The 13,577-nt window shown below is 40.2% G+C and overlaps 1 protein-coding gene across 1 annotated transcript; it reads left to right on the top strand.

The window, feature by feature from the left end:
* The first annotated feature begins 2,792 nt into the window (after positions 1-2,792).
* Positions 2,793-10,863, top strand: LOC111182819 (hyaluronidase 4). Its single transcript, XM_022589595.2, has 3 exons — positions 2,793-3,782; positions 8,196-8,285; positions 10,233-10,863. Exons 1-3 carry the CDS (start codon positions 2,829-2,831, stop codon positions 10,632-10,634), a joined length of 1,446 nt encoding a protein of 481 aa, XP_022445303.1. The 5' UTR covers positions 2,793-2,828; the 3' UTR covers positions 10,635-10,863.
* The last annotated feature ends 2,714 nt before the right edge of the window (positions 10,864-13,577 follow it).

Here is a 13,577-nt window from a genome sequence, read left to right as displayed (position 1 = left end):
TTATCTCATGTTATTATAGTCTGAGAATAAACCTGAGGTTGGCATTTTGTGAGACTGTTTATGTCTAATGGGAGAATAACATGGCCTGGCTGTGAGTGCTGTCAGCTTCTGAAATCGGGGTGGGGGATGGGATTTGTTTTAATGTATCACAAGCAAGTAAACTTTGGGGAGGAAGGAGTGAGAGGGGAAATAGGAATAAGCAGGGGATAGAGACTTCTCTGCAGACTCTTGTATCTGTACATGAAGGGCCTCCTCCCCCAAGGGGACCCCTTGTCTTCCTCACCATCCTTCACCACCAGGAGGGGTAGCTGTACTGCGGTGAGGTCTGAGGCCTGCTTAATGGAAGGCAGTACCCAACTTCCTGTTGTTGGTGTCACGTTCTCTTCTCAGTGGGTGAAGAAGTCCAGAGCTGTGAAGCCAAGGTCAAAGCAGTGGTGGCCAAGCCTTGGTTCTGAGGAGAAATCTACCTCCCTTTACCCTCTGGCTTTCACGGATGTGTCACTTTGCTGGGAATCATTTATCCAGGGCCCTTCAAAACGTCTTCATGGAAGTTTCCCAGTTGGAGGAAGGGAACTAGTCTTTCATATATGTTCTCAGAACAAACCTAAGAAGAGAAAACTGGGTGATAAAATTTTAGGGGAAAAATCCAGATTGAACTCCTCGCCATACCCACCCCCAATATCCTGCCAATTCTTCCTAAAATCCCACTAATTCGAGATTTGTTTAAAAAAGCAAAACTTCCTGGAAAGATTATGAGAGTGGGGAAGGGAAAAAGACAAGAAAAGTGCTACTGGTGACTCATGGTTAAGTGTGGATAATTCAGAGATTGTTATGCTGTGACAACTAGTCAAGATACAGGTAGAGCTTGGCAGTGGGGATTTTGATGGCCTGGGTAGGATGAAGGAAAGGGTTTTAGAGGGATTCTGAAGCCATTGGCAGGCCTGCGGAGGTTCCCTGGTGAAGGAAAGAGGGTGGGAGAAGCACACAGCTAATGATAGCGCAGTGGGGGCAGGGGACTGAAAAGATTGTCTGAGAGGTGCAGAGCGAGGGACTCTCCTCCCAGCAAGCCATGCTTAACTAGGAGAGTGAGAGAGGGGGCACCAGTGCCGTGACAAACCTGCGTGGGAAGCAGAAACCCAAGGCATACAGCAAATAGAAGACACAGGCACTGGATTTCCCTTGTTTATTTTGCCTGTATTGGTTGTGCACCTGCACATTTTATCAGGCGCTCTGCCTGCCACCTGCCGTGGAAAGTGCACCTACCATTTACTGGAGAAAGGAGAATAACAATGTTCCAGGATAGGAGAACAGAACCACTTGGTAACTTTGTAGTAAATGAATGAGGACTTTCTGTGGCAGTGATGAGGAGAATGACCAAAAGGGAAACAATAATCAGTGGAAAACTATGGTTTGCATGAAACCCAAAGCAGGAAGTGTTCTGGGAGAATAGATTTTTTTTTTGTATACATACATAGCCTTCTCTAACATAAACTGAATTTTAAATTCAAAGAAAAAATGTTTTTCTATGAATGAACACCTTATGCACATCCATTTTTCTTACCCTGAGGAGAATATGATAAAAACATTCAAAGATAAGAGGCAGTTTCGAGGACCGCAATTCTTATTGTACTCATAAAATTATACTCCCTTGAAAATACTGTTCTCTTCAAACCATAATTTATACGTTCAGCAGACTTCATGTTACTAAGTAATCTTGCTCATCTTTGCATTGTGGAAGGATACAGATATTTATTCTGTGAATGGATGAGGAAAATATCTACCTCCATAGCCTTAAAAACTGGCATTTTTGTGTATATCCCAAACTAATATTTTATGTATAACTTAGAACTTCTTAATGTCATTGAATAAAGTTTTACAGATTACTTATAATTTTTGTTTACCTCTGTGTCCTAGGTCTGAGAAATGCTATAAGGTTTGCCTGGTGACACCTGGTGGTTAAAAATGATAATTACATACAATATGCTGCCCACAGTGATCACCTTTGCTGGAGGAAGTACTCACAAGCCACAGATTGCATGGAAAGCATCTCTGTCAGTTAGAGTTCCTGGTTGTAAGCAACCAAAACAAAACCTCTCTGATCTGCGCAGAAGAGTGCTGTTCCGTGAGGGCAATGCTGCCACTTAACATCAACACCATGGGTATCAGATTGTGGGTGCCCTGACAGGCACTGCCACTCCCAGCATTTCTGGAATTTCTGTTATCACTGGCACCACCACCTTTTAGCCACTTTGATTTCCAAGATCTCAACTCAAAGTCTAGAGTGGGCTGCATCTAATTGTCCTGTCCATGGTCACATACCAGTACCCTAGCGGCAAGGAAGCCTGGGAAAGCAACCAGACATTTGGCTTATTGAATGAAATAATAAAAAGGTATTACAAAATTAAATGAGATAAATATTTATTCAGGAAGTAAGCACTGAGCCTGGGATTTGATGAGTTTTCCAAAATGGTAGTGAATACTCTTTTACATCTTTATTTGATCATGAGCTTTTTTGAGGGCAAGGACCCACATCTTATTCATTTCGTATTCTGGACACAGCATCTGATGCTCCATGATGTTTGTTGAGTTGCATTGCTTCCCCCTGAATAGAAGTTAGGCCACTGCACTCACTTCTATCTCAATTTATTTATAGGGATCTTTAAGACCTTTAACTAAAATGTACTTAAAGATGTAAATAGATAAGAACTATAATAACATCCAGCCAACATTTGAGTCTTTTTCCTCAAAATTATCGTTAACAGAAAATCAAATCTCTCCTCAGGTCTTCCAGAGTGCATTAAAGCAGAAGAGAAGATTTTTATCTTATCATGAAACCATTATCTGAAGGACAACTAAGGTTTTGTGTTGTTCAACCAATACATCTCACATCATGGCTGCCCATACTTTTCATTCTGAAGTCTATCTCTTCCCTAAAACCTGCCCAACTTCCAATTTATCAAAGGAAACCTTTTATAGCTGCCTGGAATGCTCCAACAGATCAGTGCTTGATAAAATATAATTTAAGACTAAATTTGAAAATGTTTCAGGTGATTGGAAGTCCACTGGCCAGGGCCAGGGGGCAAAATGTCACTATATTTTATGTCAACAGACTGGGATACTATCCATGGTATACATCCCAGGGAGTTCCTATTAATGGGGGTCTCCCCCAGAACATAAGTTTGCAGGTACATCTGGAAAAAGCTGACCAAGATATTAATTATTACATCCCTTCTGAAGATTTCAGTGGACTTGCCGTTATAGACTGGGAATATTGGCGACCCCAGTGGGCCAGGAACTGGAACACAAAAGATGTCTACAGACAGAAATCAAGAAAGCTTATTTCTGAGACGCAAGAGAATGTATCAGCTGCTGATATTGAATATTTAGCCAAAGCAACCTTTGAAGAAAGTGCAAAAGCTTTTATGAAGGAAACCATCGAACTGGGAATTAAGAGCAGACCCAAGGGCCTTTGGGGTTACTATTTATATCCTGATTGCCACAATTATAATGTTTATGCCCCAAACTATACTGGGTCATGCCCAGAGGAAGAAGTTTTGAGGAACAATGAGCTCTCTTGGCTCTGGAACAGCAGTGCTGCTTTATATCCTTCTATCGGTGTCAGGAAATCTCTTGGAGACAGCAAAAACATTTTGCGTTTCTCACAATTTCGGGTGCATGAATCCTTGAGGATCTCCACCATGACATCCCATGATTATGCTCTGCCTGTGTTCGTCTATACAAGGTTAGGCTACAGAGACCAACCTTTATTTTTTCTTTCTAAGGTAAGAAAGATACCCCTTGACAAAGATAAGGAGATTTCCTCTTATCTCTAAAAGAGACATTTCTTTGCTAATTATGTTCTTTAAAGGATTCCAGAATAGTGGTCCATTAGATAGGAGGATAATTCTTCCTTTGAGTAGTCAATCACTCAGATTCTTCATTTGTACAGACTGAATTTTGATTATCTCATTTATTATTTGTCTTTCAAGGAGCAAAGTAAGGAGGGAAGGGGTTAAAGTGCAATGTCAGCAACTACTTCCCGCTCCCCAACCTTGATTGTGTTCCCTTATAACTGGCCTCTTGCGAAGGTTACTGAAACAATTGGGGGTGAACAGGTTGGGAAAACAGAGAGGCGGTTTTAAAATGGAGTAGTTTGCTCATACGTGTGGAAGTAGAATTGTAGACATTTCTGCTGCTGGCCTCATTGTTAAAAATCTTAAGAGGAGGGCTTCCCTGGTGGCGCAGTGGTTGGTTGACAGTCCACCTGCCGTTGCAGGGGACGCGGGTTCGTGCCCCAGTCCGGGAAGATCCCACATGCTGCGGAGAGGCTGGGCCCGTGAGCCATGGCCGCTGAGCCTGCGCGTCCGGAGCCTGTGCTCCGCGACGGGAGAGGCCACAACAGTGAGACGCCCGCGTACCGAAAAAAAAAAAAAAAAATCTTAAGAGGAAAATAGTGTTTTCTTTTTAAGGCACAATAGCAGGTTTTATAATAGATATAAGGGAGGCACAACAACATGAATATACTCAGAAATACCTAAGATAGTAAATTTTATGTTTTTTTCACACAATTAAAAATAATTTTTTAAGGAATAAGGGAGTTACAAATCTGCTAAAAGTAGGTGACCCCTATAGATTTAACCATCTGGTTTATTCTTGACTCTATGACCACAATTAGTGGAAAGTTGGTAAGAGTGGTGTGAGTTTCTAAATTCAATAGTAAATTCATCACTAGTAGATGGTTTCATAACCCTAGGTTAAAACTTACATATAGAAGTTTTATTCTGTTTATTTTACTTGAGTCATATATGCAGCCAAAGACCTCACACAAACTGTGAGTGTAGCTTTTAAGATAGATGAACTTTCAGCCCAATTTTCTCTCCCTTACTTTCCCTTTACTACTCTAGTCACTGAAATGGAAACTTGTAGAGATAAAAATTTCAAAGAAGATGCTACTCTAACCTTTGGACTTGGATAATTATGTGTGATTATGAGAAGACTTGAGCCTTGTTCAGACCTTCAGATTTGTGATGCAGAGGTATTTTAAGATATTGCTGCACACTAGGGGTTGTGTGAAGCAATATCTTAAAGGTGTGCAGCACTCACCTTTCTCTTTTCTCCACTATAACAAGTTTCAATTTGCCAGCATGTATCAAAATATAAAGATGTTCTGAGTATGAAGTATCCAAAGGACACTCAGGAAACACCCAGTGAGGACTCTACCATGAGCAGTAGGTATCTGTGGAGCAGACAGAGAGTACAGCTTACTCCTCAGAGGGAGAAATGACACAAATACATCAGGATTTGGTAAATGCTGTGCCTCTGACGCCACTGATGAGATGAGTAAAGATAAAAATTCTCTCTTGTGAACTGATATTAATACTACCCAGAAAAATCAGCAACAACTGATTGAGAATGGTAGGAAACTAACACTATTTGGAAGGTGTAAAAAGGTTATCTACATCTTTATAAAATAGTCTTGACTGTAGAATTAAAAGTTGAATACCACCTTCCTCTATGAAACTTCTTTTGCTTTTCTGTGTTTGGCTCAAACAAGTTCCTTTCTTTAGTGATAACAAATTTACTTTTGGAAGAGACAATAAACTTTAAAGGACAAAGTGTTCATTTCAATAGATTAGTTTAAACTACTGGTACATTCTGCAAGCCAACGGTAAGCTCCTTCTTGAACAGATACAGCCTCAGAAACATTTCTGTTCCCTCTAAGGGAAGAAGGAACAACAGTTAGGGTCTCACCTAGAAACAATTTTCTTTTTTAGTCTCGTGGTATCATTCTGTAAACTTTCTGAATGGCAAGGCATTTCCACGTTTTACACCATCAAACCACCATTTTATTCCATCCTCAATAAAAACCTGCCCACAAACTTTTTAAAACGTGATATTCACTTATAGCAAATTGTAAATACTAGTAATGGTTTCCATTTCTGCCTTCCCAAAGATATCTGCATTTTAAAATGTTTGTGTGTGTACACACACATATAATTAGGATTAGAAAAACAACTTACCAATTAGTACCAAATCTCTTAACCTCTCCAGACCTCAGTGCCTCACTGTCTTAATCTACAAAATGGCACAATATTACCTGCCTTATCTACTTAGGAGAAATATTATGAAAATCAAATAAGAAGATAAAAATGAACATTTAAAGAACTACAGAAATATATGTGGTATAGATAACACTTTTTAACAAGTATCAGAGTCTTAAACTTGAAAGGGGAATACATAAGAATGAAATTTCAGTCAGTGACCATAGCTTGGGGGAATCATATGTGGGCTATAAAGCCTCATTTCACACAGTAGATTGCCTATACCACATATATAAATGCAATTTAGATATTGTTGATACTATGTTTTTAAAAAATAATGAAAGGGTTTTTCTTGACTATAGGTTTAAAGATGTTTTCCCCTGTAATTAATTCATATTCCCTCTGATAACACACAAAGGGAGCACATTAGTGATGCTCCAGCCCCCCACAGTGGGCTCCTTACTTACACGCACTGTGGTAAAGTTTCAGGGACTGAAGCCCAAGGGTAAAGAATGAGTCCTCTGGGTGTCCCTACTCTTAACTTCCAAAACCTTGATTTGAGCCAAGAATCATGGGTAGGGCAAGGCTCCCTTACACCAGGCTGGGACCTGGAAGATGTGTTGCTATTACATCAGGTGCTCTTCCTTTATTTCTCCTTTCATGTGGCTTATGCGCTCAGGTGGTCCCAATTTACTCCTAGAGACATCTTACCTGTGACTTCCCTCACTGAGTAGTACCCTGATTTTTTGGCCCCCCAAGCATAGCTGCTCTGTGTTTTATCCAGCACCCTGCTCTCAGCTAGGTGACGGTGGGCTAATTTGTTAGAGGAATTTGCCTAAATACCTGCTAGTGACTCCTTACCTCTAGTCAACACATGCTAGAAGACTTGCCATTTTGAATCAGTCCCAATAAACTCTCTTTGATAATGACGCTAAAGGACACGTTGGAAAGAAACTAACGTTCCCTCCTGATATCAACCTCAGAAGCTGTGGCTTTCACCACAAACATCTGTAGTTTCCGTACTTACTGAATATGGATCAATAACCTGTAAGATCCCACCTGCCGCGGAGCAATTAAGCCCGTGTGCCGCAACTACTGAGCCTTGTGCTCTAGAGGTCATGAGCCACAACTACTGAGCCCATGTGCCACAACTACTGAAGCCCGTGCGCCTAGATCCTGTGCTCTGCAACAAGAGAAGCCACCACAATAAGAAGCCTGCGCACCTCAACGAAGAGTAGCCCTGGCTCACCGCAACTAGAGAAAGCCCACGCACAGCAACGAAGACCCAACACAGCCATAAGTAAATAAATAAATTTATTTTAAAAAAAATAAGAAACTTATTTAGAAAATCAACTGCAGAAACTTTATTTAGGAAACCAACTGCACACATTCAACTTTTAATTTCCCTCTGAAATGACCTAGATTCATGTTAATCTTTAAACACTAAAACAATAATCCTTTAGGATTACAAAACCAAAATTCTCCCTGCTGAAATTTAGTTTTCATCTATCTTAACCATATTGAGAAAAATCCCGGCAGCCTTACCGTGACTGGAGGAATCATAAGTAAAGCCAATTAAATCAGGTACTTTAAACTTAAATACAAATAATTTCAGGGACCAAATATAAGGGCTGGATCAAATCGGATCCTGCGGGGCCCTTAACACTGTGCTCCTTTGCCTATCCTGGGAATCCAAATGACACAAAAGCCTTCCAAGTCGCTGCAGAGGCAAAGTTCTCAGGAGAGTGTTGCATACTGGGAAGGGAACTTGGTTAAGATGAATGCAAGGCAGTCGTCACATTTAGAGAAGGAAAACTTTTGGATTCTGTTTCCAGGTCGTATACTCATAGCTGGTTTGTATGTATATACTCCTAGCTAACTTCAATTAAACAACTTTTAGTGGCTATTTACAGGCTAATTGTTTAAAAGTAATGTCCTGTTTGGCAAAATATAAGTTTAAAAAATATGTATTTAATATGTTTTTATGTGATTATAGAGTGAAATTTCTGAGCCTCGGTTCATTTAACATTTGCTTTACTCTAAGAAACTGGAGAATAGTTTCATGTATTATATTGAATTTAGCCTCCAATCCTAATCCCTGGCAGGTTGTTTACATTCAAATGAATACAGTGTAATGAACTCTCTTCATTCTAGCAAGATCTAATCAGTACTATTGGAGAAAGTGCTGCCTTGGGAGCTGCAGGCATCGTTATCTGGGGAGACATGAATTTGACTTCATCTGAGGTAAGACAGTACCTTGGCGGTATAGTTAATATTACAATATTTACATTATTTGCTCTGTTTTCCTATAGAACTTACTCTAATCAGAACTCTCAGGTCTCCCATAGTAAACCTGCTTTAGAATTAAAGCCCAAATCAGCACCTGATACATAGAAGGAGCTCCATAAAGGTTAGCTTTTGTTCAGATAGTAATCATAATACTGATGATTGTTGAATATTTACTCTATGCTAGGATCGTGCTAAGTGCCTTTTGGTTTCGGATTTGCTCACTTCCTGATCATAATAACCCTTATGAGGTAGGGACTAGCATCCTCATTTACAGGTGAGGAAACAAGAAAGGAAATCTAACTAGGGTAACAGTTAGTTAGGCTAGCTGGTGGTGGAGCTGGCACTAACCACAGATGGTATGACTTTGGAGCCCTTGCATTTAGCCATTACATAAAATGTATGATATCATATTTTGAGAAGTGGAATCAAATGGTAATTTTTAATATCTACATCAAACTTATTTTTCTTCTATGGAGAGATTAGAGGAAAATTAATAGCATTTAAAATAAGAGTTATGTCTCTTTGAATTTCTTCCCGCTCAAATACTATCTACTCCAAGAAGTCTTCCTAGTTTTCTCCAGTCCATATCAACCACAATCTCTTCTGTATTTCCAGATGTTGTTTGTTTATATCCCTATAGTGTAATGCATTTTGCCTTGAATTATAATACTTGTATCCTCAGTGCTTTTATTTATTTATGTATTTATTGCTGTGTTGGGTCTTTGTTGCTGCATATGGGTTTTCTCTAGTTGCAGCGAGCAGGGGCTACTCTTCGTTGTGGGTGCACGGGCTTCTCATTGCGGTGGCTTCTCATTGCAGAGCATGGGCTCTAGGCATGCAGGCTTCAGCAGTTGTGGCGCGTGGGCTCAGTAGTTTTGACTCGCAGGCTCTAGAGCTCAGGCTCAGTAGTTGTGGCACATGAACTTAGTTGCTCCGCGGCCTGTGGGATCTTCCCAGACCAGGGCTTGAACCCGTGCCCCCTGCACTGGCAGGCGGATTCTTAACCACTCTGCAACCAGGGAAGCCCTCAATGCTTTTTGTTAAATTGAACTTTTTGCAAGTTCATGGTGATCTGATATTATTCTTAGAATTTCACAGGCTCAATTTGTTGCTACCAAGACATTGTTCATGAAACTGTTTGTGACAATATAAAGTTAAAAGTCTCCTCTGTCCACATGTGAGAATTAGGTAGAAACTGAGGATCAGTACCTGACTCTCCTGGTGCGACATTTCCCCTCCAGCCCATGTGGCTCCTGAGAAGAGCATCCTCAGGGAGCTGCATGCACAACCAGGTGGCCTCTGTTTAGAACACACAATAGGAACCACACACAAATGACCTGGTCAGCCTTCCAGGCTTTCCTGTCTTTGAATTGTTTAGAGGGGGCTAGATCCCAGGGCAGTCGGTATTTGAGCATAATTAACAGGAAAATCCAGAAGGCTCAGGTTGACAGTCAACAACAATTTGGTAGAACATGATGATTCAGGTTCTAACACAAGCCTGAAAGACACACACACCTGAAACGTGGCCAGAGGACAGCAACTCTGGCACGATTTCTCAATTTGGGTTTGTTCCTCTTTTTCTCACACCCATTAACTTGGGATCTAGAAGGAGGAAATAAAGGATGTAAACTGAAAGAAAGCAAGGTCACATATGCTGAGGCTGGGGCCCATTTGCAAGTTCAGATAGCCTATGGTAACATATTCTCCATCTCCTGTCGCAACCACCTCTCATTTTTCTGGTCTGGGTCCCCTGTATTACAGCACTTGAACCTAAGAGTTCATGGGCTGGAACCAAGCCATTAAGTTTCAATCAAGTCCAAAGAGCTGCCTTGTGGATCTAGATGCTCTAACCCTACCAGTACCAGAAAAAGCACTAAATCCCATTTGTTTCTACCTTTCTAGGGCAACTGTACAAAGGTGAAGCAGTTTGTGAGTTCTGATTTAGGGAGCTACATAGTCAACGTGACCAGAGCCGCTGAGGTGTGCAGCTTTCACCTCTGCAGGAATAATGGGAGATGCGTAAGGAAGGTGTGGAAAACGCCCGATTACCTTCACTTGAACCCTGCAAGTTACCACATAGAGGCTTCCGAGGATGGAGAATTTACTGTGAAAGGCAAAGCATCTGATACAGACCTGGCGGTGCTGGCGAAGAGATTCTCCTGTCATTGTTATCAGGGATACGAAGGGGCTGATTGCAGAGAAATGAGGATGGCTGACGGCTGCTCTGTGGTTTCCTCTTTTTCTGGCTCCCTAATCACATTGTGTCTGCTGGTTTCCGCAGGTTATCAGAGTATTCAGTTGTGAGATAACTGAGTTTAAAGGGAATGAAGTTTGGCCTCTAGAGTCGTCACTTAGGGAAGAGATGAAACTTACAACAATCTTTTTCTCATATGAAATCCATTGAGAGGTATTGTAAGTAGACACGTGTGTCACTTAACATAAACAGGAAACGTATTACTTCATTTGGCTCCGATTTGACTAAGAAACAAGATCCAGGAGTGAAATCGATGCATTCTTCTTCCTTACTGGAATGTTTAAGTTGTATTTAACCTAAAATGAATATATTTTAGTCTTCATATGAACATAGATACATAAAAGTATACATATAAATGTTAAATTATTGATTTCAAAGACTGGTTTTCCAGCTAGCAACTTATTTAAGGACAGATTCCTATGCAGTTATCTGATTTAACAAATGGGGTCACCTCAGGGCGTGACCTGGTCACCTGGTCCACCAAAGGGGACCAAATGCAGAATTCCTGTTCCAGCCTTAGGTTCAAACTTCTTCTTCAGGCTTCTTTTCCCTGCCTGGGATCAATGAGTGCAGAACCAGTCACTGATGTGACTTAACAGAAGGGCACAGGAACTGAGGCAAGGGGAGCTGTAGTCACTGCAAAGACATCTATTCCAATATGGCGCCTCTCTCACCCACCGTGAGTCCCTCCCTCACAGAGGCTGGTGATCTAAATACAGCAAAAGTCTTCAGGATAGTACTCATGCTTGCCGAGGCTGACATTGCTCTAGATCTAGAAACTGGAGCCATGTTAATAAAAATGCAGTTGGTGTCTTTAGCAAGCAAAAATCATTACTAAAAATTTTTAAAATAAATGATATTTAAGGGACCTGGAAGTGCTATTGGCAAATGCTATCGCTATTTTGGTCCCCACATATGAGTTTTGAGTAGTGGTCTTAGAGTCAGTTTGAATCTGATTTGAATCATTGTTTCACTCTCCATCTGGTTGTGTGCCTCTGGGCAAGTTATTCATATTCCCCATTTTCTCAAGTGAAATTTGTTAATATAATTCCTACCTCAGTGAATTATTCTGAGGAATAAATGGGATAACACATCCCATGCATACTTCAGCTATTAATACATGTTGCTAATCTTCAATTATCTTCTCTTGATCACCAAAGTAATGGAGACACTTAAGATAAAACAGTCTTGGGCAATTTCCTCTTTCTGATATTATGTTCTATGTACAATCACTTATGCATGTGTTCTCTTGAGAGCCACTGTTTCAACTGACAGGATTTCCTTCTCCTGGAAATGATCTACTTAGAAGGTAAACTCAAGACAGGTATGATGCTATTACAGAAGGCATGAGAGTTGATTCAACCTCCTCCTCTGCCTCTTTTGTCTTTCTGTGAAACATTTGCAATACAGGTGTGTCCTTTTCAACTCTGGGTCCCTGCTTGTCAGACGTTACTGACATTGTGAAGGTCTAATTTCTAAATGTAAAATACACAAAAAACAAAAAAATTTATAATACCATAAAATACAGGTAGCATTACATAGGTTAACTTTTTCAATTTTTTCATTATTTTATTTTTATATCAAAGATGATATAAATACACTATAGAAAATTTGTAAATAGAAAAAACTAATGGAAATCACCAATAATCTCTATAATATATACTGGTAACTCTTGGTGTATTTCTTTCTGGCCTTTCTTCTAAAGACTTTTTAAAAACATGGTTGTAAATAATAATATACATATATTTTTGCATCTTGTGTTTTTCACTTAACCATACATCCTAGTTTTCCTGTTATTTCATAGTCTTCATAAATATAATTTAAATAATTTTAATACCACATAATAGTCTATCAACTGGATGTAGCAAAACTTAATTAGCAATTTTCCTTAAGTTTTGATTTTTGAGTATCCAGCTTCTATTATTTATAGTTTTGTTTTTTTCTTTTTTTTTTTTTGCAGTACGCGGGCGTCTCACTGTTGTGGCCTCTCCCGTTGCGGAGCACAGGCCCCGGACGCGCAGGCTCAGCGGCCATGGCTCACGGGCCCAGCTGCTCCGCGGCATGTGGGATCTTCCCGGACCAGGCAACGAACCCGTGTCCCCTGCATCGGCAGGCGGACTCTCAACCACTGCGCCACCAGGGAAGCCCTTCTACTATTTAGTCACCTCATCAGAGAAGACTTTCTGTATCATCTTCCTAATTCATTCATTCACCTATTAATCAATTTGTACATTAATCAATTTATTAAGCATTACTTCTTATCAGGCACTAAATATATCCTAGAACAAAACAAAGAGGCTTACCTTCTTAGAACTCATATTCTTGCTGGGGGAGACAGACATTCAACATACAAATAAGCAATTTATATCAGATGTTAGATGTATACGAAAAAATTAAGAGAGCAGAGTGGGGGAGGGTGGGATTTTCCATGTGTTGGGTCACTTTGAGAAGATGCTGTTTGAATGATAGAGAGTTAGCTATGGGGATATTTGGGGGAAGGGTATTTCAGGCAAATGAATCAGCAAGTGCACATTTGGTAGTGGGCCTGGTATATTCAAGGAAGAGCATAGAGGGCACAAGGTCTGGACACGTCCCTTCACCATCAACTTCCTTGTTTATTCTCCGGTCTGTAGCATTTATCACCAACTGACATAGTATAGGTTAAATATTTGCTTATTTTCTGTCTTCTCTTACTAGAATGTAAACTAGGAAAATGAGGACTTCATTTTGTTCACTGACAGAACACTACTTGGTACAGTGCCTGGCACATAGTAGGTGCCCAACAAATATTTTGAATGAATGAATGAGTGATTCAGAAACCTGAATCAATAGAAGCTATAAGTTTGTTACAGGTTTTTTTTTTTTAACTTTGCACATTAATGAGAGAGTGATTGCAAAGTCATTGTCCAGTGTTATTGTTTTATTCTTATCCTAGTTCATTAGCCTCTGAAATCACATAGTTTAACTCCTCTGTGAAGAGCTGAGGCCTGAGG

This window comes from Delphinapterus leucas, chromosome 9 (assembly GCF_059928025.1).
Source record: "Delphinapterus leucas isolate spDelLeu-1000000601 "Yukka" chromosome 9, BTC_Dleu_Yukka2, whole genome shotgun sequence".
Lineage (NCBI taxonomy): Eukaryota > Metazoa > Chordata > Mammalia > Artiodactyla > Monodontidae > Delphinapterus > Delphinapterus leucas.
Note: the sequence above shows the minus strand (reverse complement) of the source record. Positions and strands in the feature narration are given on the sequence as shown.